The 22,498-nt window shown below is 37.2% G+C and overlaps 1 protein-coding gene across 1 annotated transcript in view; it reads left to right on the top strand.

The window, feature by feature from the left end:
- Positions 1-22,261, top strand: part of mus81 (MUS81 structure-specific endonuclease subunit) — a 30,431-nt gene extending 8,170 nt beyond the window's left edge. The window contains exons 5-17 of the mRNA XM_062965199.1: positions 954-1,049; positions 2,932-3,012; positions 3,135-3,223; positions 3,581-3,751; positions 5,242-5,346; positions 6,309-6,436; positions 8,383-8,474; positions 11,649-11,765; positions 14,517-14,612; positions 15,681-15,803; positions 17,042-17,145; positions 18,919-19,002; positions 20,971-22,261. Of these exons, the coding sequence (XP_062821269.1) occupies positions 954-1,049; positions 2,932-3,012; positions 3,135-3,223; positions 3,581-3,751; positions 5,242-5,346; positions 6,309-6,436; positions 8,383-8,474; positions 11,649-11,765; positions 14,517-14,612; positions 15,681-15,803; positions 17,042-17,145; positions 18,919-19,002; positions 20,971-21,037 (1,353 nt within the window). The 3' untranslated portion in view covers positions 21,038-22,261. The remainder of the gene's footprint in view (positions 1-953; positions 1,050-2,931; positions 3,013-3,134; positions 3,224-3,580; positions 3,752-5,241; positions 5,347-6,308; positions 6,437-8,382; positions 8,475-11,648; positions 11,766-14,516; positions 14,613-15,680; positions 15,804-17,041; positions 17,146-18,918; positions 19,003-20,970) is intronic.
- The last annotated feature ends 237 nt before the right edge of the window (positions 22,262-22,498 follow it).

The following is a 22,498-nucleotide window of genomic DNA, read 5'->3' as shown; positions in this document are numbered from 1 at the left end:
CTGCACATGTCTTATTTGTAGTGCAAAACAGCAACAACAATGAAAGAACAATACCATATTTAAAAATGAAAACAATTGTAACCAACATAAACCTATCAGGATTTCAATGGGAAGTGTGGGCCTGCTACTGGCCAATGAGATAGTCAGGTTAATTAGGATTGTTGTTGTTGTTGTGTGCCTTCAAGTCATTTCAGACTTTGGGTGACCCTAAGTCTAAAATTATTTATTTATTCATTTACTACATTTATTTACTACATTTATATCCCGCCGTTCTCACCCCGAAGGGGACTCAGAGCAGCTGTATGTACATACAATATATTATATTATTAGCATAGCACAATATTGGCATTATATATTACTATATTGAACTATACCACTATACTGTAATATTATATGTAATATATAACATATAATTAATATTATTATATGGTATTATTATCAATATTATATGTATATACAATATATTATATTATTAGCATAGCACAATATTAGCATTATATATTACTATATTGAACTATATCACTATACTGTAATATTATATGTAATATACAACATATAATTAATATTATTATATGGTATTATTATCAATATTATATGTATATACAATATATTATATTATTAGCATAGCACAATATTAGCATTATATATTACTATATTAAACTATACCACTATACTGTAATATTATATGTAATATATGACATATAATTAATATTATTATATGGTATTATTATTAGTATTATATTGTATAACATTATAATATTATTATCAATATTATATGTATATACAATATATTATATTATTTAAAATGATATAAAATATTATATTATAAAACTGAGGGAGGGGGCCATGTAAATGACCTTGGAGGGCCGCATCCGGCCCCCGGGCCTTAGTTTGGGGACCCCTGGCTTAAAGAAACAAAGAAATTGAGCAACCGATTTCTTTTTTCCTTTTAGAAAAAGCAACTTGTATCCCGCCGCCGCCGGGCTCGGATCCCAACCCAGCGATCTGCAGCGTATGCCGTGCTGGTGGCTCTTTACCGGGACACGAGGGTAAGCTGTGGTTGGGGCAAAACCCCTCAAAGAAGGGATGGGAATCCAAAAAATATTAAATATAAGGTTCCTTATGAAACCGGAATCCTATCTACTGGGTATTCTAGATCCGGCACTAAACTGGGACTTAAACGATGACAAATCTATATATATAAAAGAGTGATGGCATCACGGCGACCCACAAAACAACAAAACTACAGGCCCCCCAACCTCGAAATTTGACAACACAACCCATCATCCACGCCTCCAGGTTGATATAACCAAAAGAAAAGAAAAATAAAGTCCTAATTAGAGGGAGAGGAATAATTGTTTTTATCCAATTGCTGCAGGTTACAAGGCTAAGTTCCGCCCACTTGGTCTCCTAGCAACCTACTCAGCCCAGGGGACAGGCACAAGAGTTTGGAGAGACCCCTAAGGGACATCCAGCCCAATCCTTTCTACTATGCAGCAGGACACAATCCAAGCATTGGTCTCCTAGCAACCCACTCCGCCCAGGGGACAGGCAGAGTTAGGACTCACTTAGGCAGCTTCTGCCAACCCTAAAGTTCAAAAACATACAAATGAGAGTACATGAATAGGTACTGCTCCGGTGGGAAAGTAACGGCGCTCCATGCAGTCATGCTGGCCACATGACCTTGGAGGAGTCTACAGACAACGCCAGCTCTTCAGCTTAGAAATTGAGACCCCCAAAGTCAGACACGACTGAACTTAATGTCAGGGGAAAACCTTTACCCTTTACTTAACTACCACCAGTTCCTCAATACTTTATTTCCCAGACCACCAGACTTTGCCACAGCAACGCGTGGCCGGGCACAGCTAGTTATTTATATATACAACAACTGCTGCCAGAATTGTACTGGCCAAAAAATGGAAACTTGAACAGATTCCTAACTTAGATCTTTGGTTAGAGAAGGTGAAAGAAATCAGGGACATGGACCAACTCACTTTCTATATGAAAGAACTAAGAGACAAACCCGTTAAGAGGACAAATTGGGAAAAAGTGGACATGTATTTCAAAACAAAAGCACAAACTAAAATAATAGGAGGACCCGGACACAAATTATGACTTACTTAAATCGATTTAATTAGAGGAATAGTCTGTATCTATGTATTTCAATTCCCCTTCCCTTCCCTTTTTTCCCGTTTCCTCACCGCTTCCCCAATGTATTTTTTCTTCCCTGTTTTTATCCACAAGTTTGTATGTTTGCATCACAAAAATAAAAAATAAAATTTTTTAAAAAGAAGGGATGGGAACAACCCCCCCCCGTATCTGTTCACTCATTGTTCAGAATGGCATGCCTGCCAGTATCATAGAATACTGTATATACTCGAGTATAAGCCTAGTTTTTCAGCCCTTTTTAGGACTGAAAAAAACTTCCTTGGCTTACACTTGGGTGAGGGTCCTCGTGGGCTTATATTCAGGTCTGCTTATACTCAAGTATATATGGTATATTTATTATTTTTCTCTATTGTTATTGGTATGGTTACATTTATTATTTTACTCTATTCAGTATTATTATTATTATTACATTTATTATTTTACTCTATTCAGTATTATTATTATTATTACATTTATTATTTTACTCTATTATTGTTGTTACTTTTACATTTACTTTACTCTATTTTTATTATTATTAATACATTTATTATTTTACTCTATTTATTATTACTATTACACTTATTACTTTAATTTATGTATTATTATTACATTTATTATTTTACTCTATGTATTATGATAATTACATTTATTATTTCACTCTATTATTACTAAAAGGATACATAAGCACATTTACATTGAAGAAGATGAAAATATTTATTATTATTGTTATTATTATTATTATTATTATGTTAGTCTGGCCTGCTTTTTCGATCCCTTTCCTAGAATCCGGAATCCCGGGGTTACTTGACAAAGCCGGAGTTACAACGAGCAGCTCAACCACTCTGCGATAAATCTTTCTGTCTGGTGAGTTGGTTCCAAAAGCTGGGTTTTTATGTATAGATCAGGTTGTGAAATATCTCTATTAGCCACTCTTTTCTCTAATCGATCGCCCTGTGCTTACTGGCGTTGCTTCTTCTCTCTTCCAGGCTGACCCGGGCGATAAGAAGACGGCTTGGTCTGCAGTCTGCAATCTAATCCGCAAGGAGCTGGTCCTCAAGACCAGTATCCCAGCCAGGTATGGATCCCAGGCCAGTGCCATGTAGCCATGTTTTAATATGAGAAAAGATCATTGTAATGAAGTGTGAATTTTTAGTTTACAGATGTTATGTTTAATTGTGAGTTTTAAAAGGGTCAATAATTCAGTTATTGCACCTCTGCACTCAGGAGTTGGTTGCCATGGAGAAGTAGGCGGAGCCAACTGCCATTTTGTTGGAGAAGTGCACGTTTAAAGAGAAGCAATTAGTCTGTGCTCTGATGAGGCACAGGGAAGACTGATCCTCAGTTGAAGGGATCAGGGAGGCTACTGATACTAATCGAAATCTAATGTTGCAAATTTTGAAAGGTTTTTAAAAAATCTGCTCTGTTCTTTCAGATATTCTCTGACGGAGTCTGGCTTGTCCTTGGCCCGAGAGCTGGCCGCCTTGGAAGACCCGAAGGATGATGCCCGGAAAACATCACCAACCACGTCAACCAGAAGCAGAGAATTATGTGCTCTTTCGGAGGGTGAAGGTGAAGACCGGATGGAGAAGGAGGATTTCCCAAGGTAAAGAGGGGAACTGCCGGATGCCATAATGTACCATATATACTCGAGTATAAGCCGGCCCGAATATAAGCCAAGGCACCTAATTTTACCACAAAAACCTGGGAAAATGTTTTTTAAATTGTTGATTTTAGCCGGTTCTTGTAAGCCGCTCCGAGCCCTAGGGGAGTGGCGGCATATAAGTTTGAAAAATAAATAAATAAATAAATAAATAAATAATATTGACTCCAGTATAAGCCAAGATACCAATCAAATTACATTACCATATATACTCGAGTATAAGCCGACCTGAATATAAGCCGAGGCACCTAATTTCACCCCAAAAACTTGGGAAAATATTGACTCGAGTATAAGCCGAGAGCGGTAAATTTCAGAAATAAAAATAGATACCAATAAAATTACATTAATTGAGGCATCCGTAGGTTAAATATTTTTGAATATTTACATAAAACGGTAATTTAAGATAAAACTGTCCAACTCTGGTTAAATCATTAGTCTCACTTTCTTCAATGTAAATGTGCTGATGTATCCTTTTAATAATCATAGAGTAAAATAATAAAGGTAATAATACTAATAAATACAGTAAAATAATAAATGTAAAAATAAATAGAGTAAAATAATAAATGTAATAATAATAATAAATAGAGTAAAATAATAAATGTAATAAATTGAGTAAAATAATAAATGTAAATAATCATATCAGTGAAATAATAAATGTATTAATAATAAAAATATAGTAAAATTAATGTAATACAGTAGAGTCTCACTTATCCAACATAAACGGGCCAGCAGAATGTTGGATAAGCGAATATGTTGGATAATAAGGAGACATTAAGGAAAAGCCTATTAAACATCAAATTAGGTTATGATTTTACAAATGAAGCACCAAAACATCATGTTAGACAACAAATTTGGCAGAAAAAGTAGTTCAATATGCAGTAATGCTATGTAGTAATTACTGTATTTATGAATTTAGCACCAAAATATCACGATATATTGAAAACATTGACTACAAAAATGCGTTGGATAATCCAGAACGTTGGATAAGCGAGTGTTGGATAAGTGAGATTCTACTGTAAATGTAAAAATAAATAGAGTAAAATAATAAATGTAACAATAAATAGTAAATGCAATAAATAATAATAATAAATAGAGTAAAATAATAAATGTAATAAATGGAGTAAGATAATAAATGTAAATAATCATATCAGAGTGAAATAATAAATGTATTAATAATACAAATATAGTAAAATTAATGTAATAGTAACTATATTAATGAGTAAAATAATAAATGTAATAATGGTAATAAATAGAGTAAAATAATAAATGCAATAATAATAATAATAGAGTAAAATAATAAATGTAATAATAATAATAATAATACTCAGCTTATACTCGAGTATATAAGGTAATTATAATTAGGTCATTTGTGCCGCAAATTATGTGGTTTGTGTGCCTCTTTGAAGGATCCCATTCTTCCCATTCTTTTGCAGGTCAATTGATAAGGAACCAGAAAGAGAGCTGCTTAAGCCCCAGTTCACCCTTCAGCCTGGCCAGTTTGACGTGGTCCTCTGCGTGGACGTCATTGAGACCACCGGGTGAGTGTAGAATAGCGTTGAGGCTAGTTTCATATCAACTTGGCACAATATCTTGTACAAATCTTACGATGTGTAGAGACGAGGACTCTCCCACCTCTGGCTTCCATTGTTTCTCATTATTATTATTTTTCATTATGGTTCATTATTTTTCATTATTGTTTTTCATTATTATTATTGTTCATTATTGTTCATTATTTTTCATTATTGCTTTTCATTATTATTATTTTTCATTGTTGTTCATTATTTTTCATTATTGTTTTTCATTATTATCTTTTTCATTATTTTTCATTATTGTTTTTCATTATTACCTTTTTCATTATTGTTCATTATTTTTCATTATTGTTTTTCATTATTATCTTTTTTATTATTGTTCATTATTTTTCATTATTGTTTTTCATTATTAATCTTTTTCATTATTGTTCATTATTTTTTATTATTGTTCATTATTGTTTTTCATTATTTTTTATTATTGTTCATTATTTTTCATTATTGTTCATTATTTTTCATTATTGTTTTTCATTATTAGTTTTCATTATTGTTCATTATTTTTTATTATTGTTCATTATTGTTCATTATTATTTTTCATTATTGTTCATTATTTTTTTCATTATTTTTATTATTGTTCATTATTTTTCATTATTGTTTTTCATTATTAGTTTTCATTATTGTTCATTATTTTTTATTATTGTTCATTATTGTTCATTATTATTTTTCATTATTGTTCATTATTGTTCATTATTTTTTTCATTATTTTTATTATTGTTCATTATTTTTCATTATTGTTTTTCATTATTATTTTTCATTATTGTTCATTATTGTGTTTCATTATTGTTTTTCATTATTATTTTTCATTATTTTTCATTATTATTGTTCATTATTTTTTTTCATTATTATTATTTTCATTATTGTTCATTATTTTTCATTATGGCTTTTCATTATTTTTTCAACCCCCTTCCTGTCAGGGGTCCTGCGTCCCGGAAACAGGAGCTGGTGGAGGAACTCCGGCGTCACCACGTCCCCTTCAGCGTCCGGAAGCTCCACGTGGGCGACTTCCTTTGGGTGGCCCGGGAGCGAGTCTCTCCAGCCACAGGTGGGATTCCGGGATGGCGGGAAGTGTTTTGGGCCGGAGGTTGGACACAAAGGCTTCTGGGTTGCCACAAGTTGGGACGTACAGTGCAGGCAGTCCCCAAGTTACAAACATCTGACTGTAAAGGACGTCTAAGGTTCGTTCAGGCAGGTGGAATCTTTTTATCCCACCCGCTGCCCCAAATTTGTAAAGAATTAATAACCACTGCCACCAATTTGCGAAGATGCAACCACCAAAGACTCAGAGAGGAGACCTTTAAAAAAAAATTTTTTTAGACCAAGTGGCAGAGAAGGTAGACTTAGGGGCAGAGATGGTAGACCTAGTGCAGAGATGGTAGAGCAGGGGTCCCCAAACTTTTTAAGCAGAGGGCCAGTCCACAATCCTTCAGACTATTGAAGGGCCAAATTATCAGTTGAAAAAAAAAATACAAACAAATTCCGATGCACACTGCACATGTCTTATTTGTAGTGCAAAAACAACAAGAACAATGAAAGAGTAATACAATATTTTAAAATAAAAACAATTTTAACCAACATACATTTATCAGGATTTCAATGGGAAGTGTGCTCCTGGTTCTGGCCAATTAGATAGTCAAGTTCATTAGGATTGTTGTTATTGTTGCGTGCCTTCAAGTCATTTCAGACTTTGGGCGAGCCTAAGTCTAAAATTTATTTATTTACTATATTTATTTATTACATTTGTATCATACCCTTCTCACCCCAAAGGGAACTCAGAGTGGCTTACAAATTATATATACAATATATTATATTATTAGCATAGCACACTATTAGCATTATATATTACTATATTAAACTATACCGCTATACTGTAATATTATTAGTAATATTATTAGTAATATATAATATATAATTAATATTATTATATGGTATTATTATTAGTGTTATATTGTATTACATTATAATATTATTATACAATATATTTTATTATAAAACTGAGGGCGGGGGCCAGGTAAATGACCTTGGAGGGCCGCATGTGGCCCCCGGGCCTTAGTTTGGGGACCCCTGTGGTAGAGTCTCACTTATCCATGACTCGCTTATCCAAGTGTCATGACCTCCAATCTTATGACATCTCCAGACACAGAGCAAGCGCTGGCAAAGAACAGATGCCAGCCATAAAACGGGCCAGCCATAAAACCTCAATGACCCTCTGGCATGTAAGAGCCCCTATATAAATTGGCTACAGAGAAGATCCTGGTATTCCATACAATAAAACCCAGCGTGTGTCTTGGTGCTTTCTTCTGGGGAGGACTTACGCACAGCACAACTGGGAGAAGGGAACCTAACGATCCATAAAACCTCAATGACCCTCTGGTATGCGAGAGCCCCTATATAAATGGGCCAAAGAGAAGTTTCCGGTATTCCGTACAATAAAACCCAGCGTGTGTCTTGGTGCTTTCTTCTGGGGAAGACTTACGCACAGCACAACTGGGAGAAGGGAACCTAACGATCCATAAAACCTCAATGACCCTCTGGTATGCGAGAGCCCCTATATAAATGGGCCAAAGAGAAGTTTCCGGTATTCCGTACAATAAAACCCAGCGTGTGTCTTGGTGCTTTCTTCTGGGGAAGACTTACGCACAGCACAACTGGGAGAAGGGAACCTAACGATCCATAAAACCTCAATGACCCTCTGGTATGCGAGAGCCCCTATATAAATGGGCCAAAGAGAAGTTTCCGGTATTCCGTACAATAAAACCCAGCGTGTGTCTTGGTGCTTTCTTCTGGGGAAGACTTACCCACAGCACAACTGGGAGAAGGGAACCTAACACCAAGGTTCTGGATTATCCAAGGCATTTTTGTAGTCAATGTTTTCAATATATCGTGATATTTTGGTGCTAAAGTTGTAAATACAGTAATTACAACATAACATTACTATGTATTGAACTGCTTTTTCTGTCAAATTTGTTGTATAACTCCAACCACGTTCAGCGCAAGAACTGGTGCTCGACTACGTTGTGGAACGGAAGAAGATGCCCGACTTGTGCAGCAGCATCATCGACGGCCGCTATCGTGAACAGAAGGTATGCTGCTCGTCATGTCAGAGTTTTGGGAAGACATACTTTCGATCATCAAGGTGTTAGAACCTACCGTATATACTCAAGTACAAGCCGACCCGAATATAAGCCAAGGCACCTAATTTTGCCACAAAAAAACTGGGAAAACATTGACTCCAGTATAAGCCGAGATACCAATAAAAAATACATTACCGTATATACTCGAGTATAAGCCCACCCGAATATAAGCCGAGGCACCTAATTTTGCCACAAAAAAACTGGGAAAACATTGACTCCAGTATAAGCCGAGATACCAATAAAAAATACATTACCGTATATACTCGAGTATAAGCCCACCCGAATATAAGCCGAGGCACCTAATTTTGCCACAAAAAAACTGGGAAAACATTGACTCCAGGATAAGCCGAGAGACCAATAAATTTACATTACCGTATATACTCGAGTATAAGCCCACCCGAATATAAGCCGAGGCACCTAATTTTGCCACAAAAAAACTGGGAAAACATTGACTCCAGGATAAGCCGAGATACCAATAAAAATTACATTACCGTATATACTCGAATATAAGCCGAGGCACCTAATTTTGCCACAAAGAAACTGGGAAAACATTGACTCCAGTATAAGCCGAGATACCAATAAAAATTACATTACCGTATATACTCGAATATAAGCCGAGGCACCTAATTTTGCCACAAAGAAACTGGGAAAACATTGACTCCAGTATAAGCCGAGATACCAATAAAAATTACATTACCGTATATACTCGAATATAAGCCGAGGCACCTAATTTTGCCACAAAGAAACTGGGAAAACATTGACTCCAGTATAAGCCGAGATACCAATAAAAATTACATTACCGTATATACTCGAATATAAGCCGAGGCACCTAATTTTGCCACAAAGAAACTGGGAAAACATTGACTCCAGTATAAGCCGAGATACCAATAAAAATTACATTACCATATATACTCGAGTATAAGCCGACCCGAATATAAGCCGAGGCACCTAATTTTGCCACAAAGAAACTGGGAAAACATTGACTCCAGTATAAGCCGAGATACCAATAAAAATTACATTACCGTATATACTCGAGTATAAGCCGACCCGAATATAAAACTGGGAAAACATTGACTCCAGTATAAGCCGAGGTACCAATAAAATTACATTAATTGAGGCCTTAGTAGTTTACATGTTTTTGAATCTTTACATCAAACTGTAATTTAAGATATGAGTGACCAACTCTGATTTAATCATTTTCATCTTCTTCAATGTAAATGTGCTTATGTATCCTTTTAATAGTCATAGAGTGAAATAATACATGTAATAATCATAATAATAACAAATGCAGTAAAATAATAAATGTAATAATAAATAGAGTAAAATAATAAATGTAATAATAATAATAATTAAAATAATAAAATAATAAATGTAATAATAAATAGAGTAAAATAATAAATGTAATAATAATAATAATTAAAATAATAATATAATAAATGTAATAATAGAGTAAAATAATAAATGTAATAATAATAATTAAAAGAATAAAATAATAAATGTAATAATAAATAGAGTAAAATAATAAATGTAGTAATAATAATAAAGTGAAATAATGTAATAGAGTAAAATAATAAATGTAGTAATAATAATTAATAGAGTAAAATAATAAATGTAACAATACCAATAATAATAGAGAAAAATAATAAATATACCATATATACTTGAGTATAAGCTGACCTGAATATAAGCCCACCAGGACCCCCACCTGAGTATAAGCCGAGGAGGTTTTTTTTTCAGTCCTAAAAAAGGGCTGAAAAACTAGGCTTATACCCGAGTATATACAGTATATGTTTTTATTATTACTATTATGTTGAGAATGTTAATTTACTTTTTGTTTGTATTTTCTGATGTTATTGTGTGTTGTTTGCTGTTTTATCCGGGCTTGGCCCCATGTAAGCCGCTCTGAATCCCTTCGGGGAAATGGGATAAGGAGGGTTTTTTTCAGTCCTAAAAAAGGGCTGAAAAACTAGGCTTATACTCAAGTATATACTGTATATTTTTGGATCTAATATTTGTTGGTCCTCTCTATAGCCATTATATATATTATATATGAGGCCCCTTCTTCACAGCTGGATAAAATGCACACTGAAGTGGATTATATGGCAGTGTGGAGTCCAGATAATCCAGTGCAAAGCAGATAATATAAGATTCTAAATGGGTTATATAGCTGTGTGGAAGGGCCTGGAGTCTACACTGCCATATAATCCAGTTCAAATCTGATAATCTGTATTTTGTAGGCAGTGGAGAAGAGGCCTAAGTGAGGCCTGACTCTGCCTGTCCCCTGGGCTGAGTGGGTTGCTAGGAGACCAAGTGGGCGGAGCTTAGCCTTCTAATTGGCAGCCATTGGATAAAAGTAATTATTCCTCTCTCTCTAATTAGGACTTTATATTTCTTTTCTTTTTGTTGTATCAACCTAGAGGCGTGGATGATGGGTTGTGTTGTCAAATTTCGAGGTTGGGGGGCCTGTAGTTTTGTTGTTTTGTGGGTCGCCGTGATGCCATCACTCTTTTATATATATAGACTAGCTGTGCCCGGCCACGCGTTGCTGTGGTGTTGTCTGGTGGTGTTGGTGAGAAATTGTTGAGGTGGTGGTGGTATTAAATGTCTGTTGTGTGGTTGTCTTTATGTTTAGTATGCACACTGAAATGGATTATATGGCAGTGTGGAGTCAAGATAATCCAGTTCAAAGCAGATAATATAATATTCTAAATGGGTTATATAGCTGTGTGGAAGGGCCTTGAGTCTACACTGCCATATAATCCAGTTAAAATCTGATAATCTGTGGAAGAGGCCTAAGTGAGGCCTAACTGTGCCTGTGCCCTGGGCTGAGGAGGTTGCTAGGAGACCAAGTGGGCGGAGCTTAGCCTTCTAACTGGCAGCAATGGGATAAAAACTATTATTCCTCTCCCTGTAATTAGGACTTTATTTTTTTTCTTTTTGTTGTATCAACCTTGAGGCGTGGATGATGGGTTGTGTTGTCAAATTCCGAGGTTGGGAGGCCTGTAGTTTTGTTGTTTTGTGCGTGGCCGTGATGCCACCACTCTTTTATATATATAGATGTGGAGAAGCATCTGTCACGCCCGTGATCAGGCTTGGGCCACGCTTTCTCTCCCGGTTGTTTAGTTCCGCTTGCGGCAGTGCGGCCTCTCCCACCCCATCTATTTGATGGAAGACGCAGGCTCCGTGGGGCACCTCAGTCTGCCTGAGAAGACCCTGCAGCAGGCCGTGGTCAACACCCAGGTAGGCATTCGCGAAAAAGGCCACCCTCCGATTCAGGCCGCTCTTCTCTCCCCTGATTGTGGGTTTCAGTGGCTTCTCTGTGTCGTCTGACATGGTGGTTGTCAGAGTGGTCCACCCTGTCCGTGTTCTCCAAGAATAATATTCTGTGTCCAGGTGGGTTCATCAAGTGCCTTGCTATGGCTGACTTCTCTGCCTGAATCAGCCTGCAGTGCCTTCCGTGTTCCTTGATTCTATGTGTCTGGCCAATGCTGTGTTTGGAGCTCCCTAAGTAGACTTGTCCACAGCTGCATGGTATTTCTTTCTTTCTTTGATTTATTTACTACATTTTTGTTGTCTTGCCATTTTATACCGCACTTTATTGTCCATTCAACTGTGAAATTTCCTTTTCCCATTTCGTAACACTCTGCACTTTGCCTGGGATCTACGAATTAGTCTCCTGTTTCAATATTGTATGCTTTATGTCGATTTTATCGATTGTTTTACTGATAATTGAGGTTTTATTGGTATAATTGTTTTATTGTTGTATCATTGATATAATGATAATAATAATAATAATAATAATAATAGAACCACAGAATCCTAAGGTTGGAAGGGACCCCCAACAGCCATCCAGCCCAACCTCCTGACATTAATAATAATGCATAGTACTTATTAATACATAATAATAATAACCAGAAATAATACTATTAATAAAAACTAATAATATTAAATATTATTAAATAATAGTATCAGTTAGAATAATAAATACAAAAATAGTAATAAATACTAATACTACATATACAGTATACATACATACAACTAAATAATAATAAATACATTCTGTTCTGGATTTTATGAATTAGTCTCCTGTTTTAGTATTGTATGTTTTTCGTATGCTTCTTGCCGATTTTAACGATTGTTTTATTGCTATTAATGTTTTACTGGTATAATTGTTTTATAGTCGTGTTACTGATATTGATTGTTTTATCGGGCTAGGCCCCATGTAAGCCGCCCATCCCACTCTTCTCACCCCGAATAAATAGTAAATAGTAAATAAATAAATAGTAAATAAATACTAAATAGTTTTTGATTTATTATATACAGTTCTACATTACAATTACAGTAGAGTCTCACTTATCCAACATAAACAGGCCGGCAGAAGGTTGGATAAGCGGATATGTTGGATAATAAGGAGGGATTAAGGAAAAGCCTATTAAACATCAAATTAGGTTATGATTTTTACAAAACATCATGTTATACAACAAATTTGACAGAAAAAGTAGTTCGATACGCAGTAATGTTATGTTGTAATTACTGCATTTATGAATTTAGCACCAAAATATTATGATAAATTGAAAACATTGACTACAAAAATGCGTTGGTTAATCCAGAACGTTGGATAATAATAATAATAATAATAATAATAATAATAATAAGTTTATTTATATCCCGCCTCCATCTCCCCCGAAGGGGACTCGGGGCGGCTTACAGCAAAATCAGATACAACACAATGATAAAATATCAAACATCAAAGAACAATAATAAAAACCAATAATAATATAAGTGAGTGTTGGATAAGTGAGTGTTGGATAAGTGAGACTCTACTGTAAATGGTAAATTGTTTTTGATTTATTATATACAGTTCTGTATTACAATTACAGTAGAGTCTCACTTATCCAACATAAACAGGCTGGAAGAAGGTTGGATAAGTGGGTATGTTGGATAATAAGGAGGGATTAAGGAGAAGCCTATTAAACATCAAATTAGGTTATGATTTTACAAATTAAGCACCAAAACATCATGTTATACAACAAATTTGACAGAAAAAGTAGTTCAATATGCTGTAATGCTATGTAGTAATTACTGTACAGTAGAGTCTCGCTTATCCAAGCCTCTGGATAATCCAAGCCATTTTTGTAGTCAATGTTTCCAATATATCGTGATATTTTGGTGCTAAATTCGTAAATACAGTAATTACAACATAACATTACTGCGTATTGAACTACTTTTTCTGCCAAATTTGTTGTATAACATGAAGTTTTGGTGCTTAATTTGTAAAATCATAACCTAATTTGATGTTTAATAGGCTTTTCTTTGATCAGTCCTTATAATCCAAGCTATTCGCTTATCCAAGCTTCTGCCGGCCCGTTTAGCTTGGATAAGTGAGACTCTACTGTATTTACGAATTTAGCACCAAAATATCACGATATATTGAAAACATTGACTACAAAAATGCCTTGGATAATCCAGAACCTTGGATAAGTGAGACTCTACTGTAGTTCAATACGCAGTAATGCTATGTAGTAATTACTGTATTTACGAATTTAGCACCAAAATATCACGATATATTGAAAACATTGTCTACAAAAATGCCTTGGATAATCCAGAACCTTGGATAAGTGAGACTCTACTGTAGTTCAATACTCAGTAATGCTATGTAGAAATTACTGTATTTACGAATTTAGCACCTAAATATCACGATCTATTGAAAACATTGACTACAAAAATGCCTTGGATAATCTAGAATGTTGGATAAGTGAGACTCTGCTGTATATATTTTTGTTATTTAAACTATATATATTGTGAAATTATGGTTGTTTTTTTTTTCTCTCAAAGTGACACCCCACCCAAGTCATGCTAGGTTTTTTGGTGAATCTTGACACACCAAGTGCAAAAGCTTGCCCACCATTGGCTTAAGTGGATCTGTCGATAGTTGTAGGTTGTGTTTCTTGATCAGCTTTCCTATGCGGTCAGTGGTTCCGTCTTCTGCAGGTGGTGGACGGCTTCTTTGTCAAACGCACCCGGGACATCCGGGAATCCGCGGCCTACCTGACCGTCATGACCCGTCACCTGGCCCGACTGTATGGGGTGAGTCTGACTCTCTGGGGAGACCCTCTCCCATGGGCAACTTTGGACTGACCCTCGGAGAATAATGCCCACTCTCACAGGAGAAAATAAATAAACCAATCCATTTTGTCTGCTCCAAAAAGTCCGCTTGGGCCGTGCTTCTCAAACGGTGGGTCCCGACCCCAAATGGTGCTGGGATCATTGCAAAAAATGATTCCTGGGAGCCACGAATTTCGACAGATCTGAGCAACAGCATGCCATGTTGACCGTGGGCTCTGCGGAAGATGCTTCTGTTTCACAAGCTTTGGAAAGGCCGGCTTCTCAGTCAATGTTTGATTTTGATACCTATCTATATATATAAATGAGTGATGGCATCACGGCGACCCACAAAACAACAAAACCACAGGCCCCCCAGCCTCGAAATTTGACAACACAACCCATCATCCACGCCTCTAGGTTGATGCAACAAAAAGAAAAGAAAAATAAAGTCCTAATTAGAGGGAGAGCAATAATTGTTTTTATCCAATTGCTGCCCACTTGGTCTCCTAGCAACCAACTCAGCCAAGGGACAGCCAGGGTTCAGCTAGGGGACAGGCAGATTTAGGCCTCACTTAGGCCTCTTCCACAGATTATCAGATTTTAACTGGATTATATGGCAGTGTAGACTCCAGGCCCTTCCACACAGCTATATTACCCATTTAGAATCTTATATTATCTGCTTTGAACTGGATTATCTTGACTCCACACTGCCATATAATCCATTTCAGTGCTTTTCTTGCACGGCAGGGGGTTGAACTAGACCTCCAACTGATTCTGTAGCCCATCGTTCCCCCTTCCCCATCTAAAATCAGGACAGTAAATAAAGAACCACACACAGAAAATAGAAGAATTCCAGGCACGAAGCAATCAGGGCCAGCTAACACCTCAGAACAAAGGATTCCCCCCAGGCAGGAAGCAGCCAGGCTTTGTAACAGCAAGGTGTTTCAGTGTGGGCAAAATGTCAGGAGAGAATGCTTCTGGAACATGGCCAGACAGCCCGGAAAACCCACGGCGACCCAAACTTTATGAGCGCTTGTTCCGTCTCGGCAGGACCGGACCCTCGTGAGCTGCACCCGGGAAGAGCTGCAGCCGGAACGCCCTCCACAGACGGACAGCCGCTCGTCCCGCCTCCTGACCTTCGCCGAGTTCAACGAAAGCGCCGTGAAGAACAAGGTGCGGGGACCACACCCCGGGCGGGGACCAGGGGCCGGCCCATAGACACGCAGGCAGGCAGGCAGACCCCCGTCACCCACAAGACCTGTAGGCTCTGTCGGTTTGTTCTTAAGTTGAATTTGTACGTAAGTCGGAACAGCCCCTTGCACCTTCAGCCCCCCAAACTCAGCCCCTCTCAGTTCCCACTTTCTTGGGAGAACAAAATGAATGGAAGGAAGGAAGGGAGGGAGAAAGGTTGCCTTCTTTGATCCCTGCGTTCTTTCTTTCTTTCTTTCTTTCTTTCTTTCTTTCTTTCTTTCTTTGTTCCTTCTTTTCTTTGTTCCTTCCTTCCTTTCTTTCCCTTCTTTCTCTTCTTTCCTTTGTTTCCCTTCCTTCTTCCTTTCCCTTCTTTCTCTTCTTTCTCTCCTTTCTTCTTTCCTTTTTTTCTTCCTTCCTTCCTTCTTTCCTTTCCTTTCCTTCCTTTCCCTTCTGTCTTCCTTTCTCTTCTTTCTCTCCTTCCTTCCTTCCCTTCCTTTTCGCCATCTTCTTTTCCCTTCTCTCCTTTCTTCTTTCCTTCCTTCCTTTGTTCCTTTCCTTTCTTTCCTTCTTTCCTTCCTTTCTTCTTTCCTTCCTTTGTTCCTTTCCTTTCTTTCCTTCTTTCCTTCCTTTCTTCTTTCCTTCCTTTGTTCCTTTCCTTTCTTTCCTTCTTTCCTTATTTTCTTCCTTCCTTCATTCCTTTCCATTCCTTCCCTTCCATTCCTTCCTTTCCCTTCCTTCCTTTCTTTCCTTCTCCCTTCCTTTCTCCCTCCTTCCTTCCTTCCTTTTCTTCTTTCTTTCTTTCTTTCTTTCTTTCCTTCTCCCTTCCTTTCTCCCTCCTTCCTTCCTTCCTTTTCTTCTTTCTTTCTTTCTTTCTTTCTTTCTTTCTTTCCTTCTCCCTTCCTTTCTCCCTCCTTCCTTCCTTCCTTCCTTCCTTCTCTTCTTTCTCTCCTTTCCTCTTTTCTTCCTTCCCTTCTTCCTTCCTTCCTTCCTTCCTTCCTTCCTTCCTTCCTTCCTTCCTTCTTTCCTTTCCCTTCCTTCTCTCCTTCCTTCTTTCCTTCCTTCCTTCCTTTCCTCTTCCCTTCCTTCTGTCCTTCTCCCTCCCTCTTCCCTCTTTTCTTCTTTCTCTCCTTTCTTCTTTCCCTTCTTCGTTCCTTCCTTCTTTCCTTTCCTTCTGTCTCTCCCTCCTTCCTTCCTTCCTTCCTCTTCCTCTTCCTCTCCAGGCCCAGACGGTGAGAGAGGTCTTTGCCCGGCAGCTCCTCCAGCTCAGCGGCATCAGCGGGGACAAGGCCACGGCCCTCCTGGACCGATTCCCCACACCCGCCAGGTGAGAATCACCTCCGACTCCCCTCTTATCCAGACCCCAGATCCCGATTAAATCTCCCTCCAATGGAGAGATTCCCCACACCCGCCAGGTGAGAATCACCTCCGACTCCCCTCTTATCCAGACCCCAGACCCCAATTAAATCTCCCTCCAATGGAGAGATTCCCCACACCCGCCAGGTGAGAATCACCTCCGGCTTCCCTCTTATTGTATCCCGATTCAATCTCCCTGCCGTTGCCTTGGCCTTTCCCACCTCCACACACTCCACTCGGGGCCTGCGATGGTGCCTGGGTCCCTTTCACAAGCCAGGCCTCCCCACTCAGAGATACATCTCTGCATTTCATTTCCATGGCTTGATATTTCGCTTAATATTTCTCCCCGTAAGGACACTTCGTACTCCCATCCATGGCACAATCGCCTCACCTGGTACCATGTGCTGGGCAATTTGGACAAGGTGGTTGTATGTCTTTCGGGCTGCATGGCCATGTTCCAGAAGCATTCTCTCCTGACATTTCGCCCACATCTGTGGCAGGCATCCTCGGGTTGTGAGGTCCATACCTCACAATCCTATTATTATTATTATTATTATTATTATTATTATTATTATTATTATTATTATTATTTCTCACAACCTCTGAGGATGCCTGCCCTAGATGTGGGTGAAACGTCAGGAGAGAATGCTTCTGGAACTTGGCCACACAGCCCGGAAAACATACAACAATCCTATTATTATTATTATTATTTCTCACAACCTCTGAGGATGCCTGCTCTAGATGTGGGCAAAACGTCAGGAGAGAATGCTACTTCTGGAACATGGCCACACAGCCCGGAAAACATACAACAATCCTATTATTATTATTATTATTATTATTATTATTATTATTATTATTATTTCTCACAACCTCTGAGGATGCCTGCCATAGATGTGGGCAAAACGTCAGGAGAGAATGCTGCTTCTGGAACATGGCCACACAGCCCGGAAAACATACAACAATCCTATTATTATTATTATTATTATTATTATTTCTCACAACCTCTGAGGATGCCTGCCCTAGATGTGGGCAAAACGTCAGGAGAGAATGCTACTTCTGGAACATGGCCACACAGCCCGGAAAACATACAACAATCCTATTATTATTATTATTATTATTATTATTATTTCTCACAACCTCTGAGGATGCCTGCCCTAGATGTGAGCGAAACGTCAGGAGAGAATGCTACTTCTGGAACATGGCCACACAGCCCGGAAAACATACAACAATCCTATTATTATTACTATTATTATTATTTCTCACAACCTCTGAAGATGCCTGCCCTAGATGTGAGCGAAACGTCAGGAGAGAATGCTACTTCTGGAACATGGCCGCACAGCCCGGAAAACATACAACAATCCTATTATTATTATTATTATTATTATTATTATTATTATTATTATTATTATTTCTCACAACCTCTGAGGATGCCTGCCCTAGATGTGGGCGAAACGTCAGGAGAGAATGCTACTTCTGGAACATGGCCACACAGCCCGGAAAACATACAACAATCCTATTATTATTATTATTATTATTATTATTTCTCACAACCTCTGAGGATGCCTGCCCTAGATGTGGGCGAAACGTCAGGAGAGAATGCTTCTGGTTCTGGAACATGGCCTGGAAAACATACAACAACCCTGTGATCCTGGCCATGAAAGCCTCCGACAACACAATTTGGACAAGTTTTACATTTCAAAGTCCCGAATCCATCCCGAATCCCTGCCTCTCTCTCTTTCCTCAGCCTTCGGGATGCTTTCGCCGCTTGCCCCTCGTCCCAGGCCCAGGAACAGATGCTCAGCGGCACCAAATGCGGGAAACTGCAGCGGTGAGTGTTTCCCGACAACACCTTCATTTCAACCCCAAGAACATCCAGAGTCTTATCCCTTGAACAACAAACCAGCAGAGAGGGAAGCCCATAGAGAACCGTTGGCTTCACCATCATTTATTATTATTATTATTGTTATTGTTATTGTTATTATTTTATTGTATGACACAGCAAACAAGATAGGTATGCTGGATTTCGTATCACAGAATCACAAGTCAAACACTTCCCAAGTGTCTAGGACTGTATTATTATTATTATTATTATTATTATTATTACTATTATGACACAGCAAACAAGATAGATATGCTGGATTTCATATCACAAAATCACAAGTCGAACACTTCCCAAGTGTCTAGGACTGTGTGATGTATTATTATTATTATTATTATTATTATTATTATTATTATGACACAGCAAACAAGATAGACATGCTGGATTTCGTATCACAAAATCACAAGTCAAACACTTCCCAAGTGTCTAGGACTGTGTGATGTATTATTATTATTATTATTATTATTATTATTATTATTATTATTATTATTATTATTATGACACAGCAAACAAGATAGACATGCTGGATTTCGTATCACAAAATCACAAGTCAAACACTTCCCAAGTGTCTAGGACTGTGTGATGTATTATTATTATTATTATTATTATTATTATTATTATTATTATTATTATTATTATTATGACACAGCAAACAAGATAGACATGCTGGATTTCGTATCACAAAATCCCAAGTCGAACACTTCCCAAGTGTCTAGGACTGTGCGATGTATTATTATTATTATTATTATTATTATTATTATTATTATTATGACACAGCAAACAAGATAGACATGCTGGATTTCGTATCACAAAATCACAAGTCAAACACTTCCCAAGTGTCTAGGACTGTGTGATGTATTATTATTATTATTATTATTATTATTATTATTATTATTATTATTATTTTATTGTATGACACAGCAAACTAGATAAAATAATAATAATAATAATTACTATTATTATTATTATTATTTGGAATGTAATTCCAAGGGCCATCCAGCCCAACCCCTATTCTGCTAAGCAGGACACCATCAAAGCCCTCCTGACAGATGACCATCCAGCCCCTTCTTAGACACCTTCCAAGAAGGAGACTTGCATCACCATCATTTATTATTAATAATAATAATAATAATAATGATAATATGATGTAATACAATGTAATAATAATTATAATTATTATCACATTGTATTACATCATATTATTATTATAGTTCTGGAGCCTCCGGTGGCCTAGGGGATAAAAGCCTTGTAACTTGAAGGTTGGGTTGCTGACCTGAAGGCTGCCAGGTTTGAATCCCACCCAGACAGAGTGAGGATGAGCTCCCTCTCTCAGCTCCAGCTTCAGGCAGGGACATCCCACAAGGATGGTCAAAACATCAAGACATCTGGACAACGTCCCCTGGGCAACGTCCTTGCAGACGGCCAATTCTCTCACTCCAGAAGCAACTCAAGTTGCTCCTGACATGAAAAAAAAATATGATTATTATAATTCACTATTATAATTGTATATTTATATTACATGCAATATTACTAATAATATTGCAATACAGTCGTATAATATAATATATTGTATGTATTATATATACTTGTAAGGTTGGGGGGCCTGTAGTTTCGTTGTTTTGTGGGTCGCCGTGATGCCATCACTCTTTTATATATATAGATTATTATTATGGTATGACACAGCAAACAAGCTAGATATGCTGGATTTTGTATCACAAAATCACAAGTCAAACACTTCCCAAGTATCTAGGACTGTGTGATGTATTTTCGGATGCTGCTGCAGATCCCAGTCGGGTGGCCTTTTGCATTTAGTTCTTCCTAATGCTTTGGTGGAATCTTTTTTTCGTGCCTCCACCCATTCTATAACCCTTTCTTTCTCTTTCTTCTTCTGCTTCTTCTTCTTTCTCTTTTCTCCAGAAACCTGGGCCCCGTCCTGAGCAAGTCTTTGGCCCAACTGTATTGCACGCCCGGACCGTTGCCTTGAGCCCGCGTTCGAGATAATCATTCGAAAATGATGGCAAGATGACTATTCCAGTATGTATGTATATATGTGTGTGTGTGTGTGTGTGTGTGTGTGTGTGTGTGTGTGTGTATATATATACACACACACATATATACACACACACACACCCTTCCCTATTTGTGGACAAATCCCTTCTGAAAATGGCCTTTCCGAGGTTGATTTCTTTTATAAATATATAAAATTTTATATATATATATATATATATATATATATATATATATATATATATGCGCGCGCATGTTAATATTCTAATAAAAACCTCAGGTTCTGTTTTTGCAAAGGCTCTTTGGGTTTTCAGTCTTAGGAAGGCACAGAAAAGACCCCAATTTATATATATATTATATATAAATATAAATTTATGTTAATATTCTAATAAAAATCTCAGGTTCTGTTTTTGCAAAGGCTCTTTGGGTTTTCAGTCTTAGGAAGGCACGGAAAAGACCCCAATTTTTATATATATATATATATATATATATATATATATATATATATATATATAAAAATATAAATTTATGTTAATATTCTAATAAAAATCTCAGGTTCTCTTTTTGCAAAGGCTCTTTGGGTTTTCAGTCTTAGGAAGGCACAGAAAAGACCCCAATTTATATATATATATAAATATAAATTTATGTTAATATTCTAATAAAAATCTCCGGTTCAGTCTTAGGAAGGCACAGAAAAGACCCCAATTTATATATATATATATAAATATAACTTTATGTTAATATTCTAATAAAAATAATATTCATTTCATATATTTTTATATATATATATATATATATATATATATATATATATATATATATATATAGACCCCAATTTATATATATATATATACATTTATAAATATAAATGTATATATATATAAATTTATAAATATAAATCCAAGCCCCTTCTGCTCTGCAGGAAGGCACAACCAAAGCCCTCTCGACAGATGACCATCCAGCTTCTGCTTAAGGAGGTGGTTTGGTGATCCCTCAAGGGTGAGAGAAACTGACCTTCAGCTCTGGAGGCCGGTGGGTCAGGACCCAAAGGAACACATTCAGGCCTTTTAAATTCATTTTAAAAATCCAAACGCTTTCCATAGTAAATGGCATTTAATTTGTTGTTTAAACCATTGGCCTAATAGTTGGGCCAACCTTTCCAAACCCCCTTTGTGTTAAATAAAAGAAGGGGTGAACATTATCGGGTATTTCAATTTGGGGGGGGGGGGGGGTCATGGCTGCTTTTACTTATGTATTTTAATGGATTGCTGTGAGTTTTCCGGGCTGTATGGCCATGTTTCAGAAGCATTCTCTCCTGACGTTTCTTCCACATCTATTGACTCAAACCACCATTTGCAGTAAATCTTGCCAATGGAAAGGTTGACCGTTTGAAGCCTGGGTCAGGGTGAGCTCCTGGTCTTCAGCCCAGCTTCTGCCT

Source organism: Anolis carolinensis, unplaced genomic scaffold (assembly GCF_035594765.1).
Source record: "Anolis carolinensis isolate JA03-04 unplaced genomic scaffold, rAnoCar3.1.pri scaffold_14, whole genome shotgun sequence".
Taxonomy (NCBI): domain Eukaryota; kingdom Metazoa; phylum Chordata; class Lepidosauria; order Squamata; family Dactyloidae; genus Anolis; species Anolis carolinensis.
The sequence above is the reverse complement of the archived record's forward strand: the minus strand, read 5'-3'. Positions and strand labels throughout refer to the sequence as shown.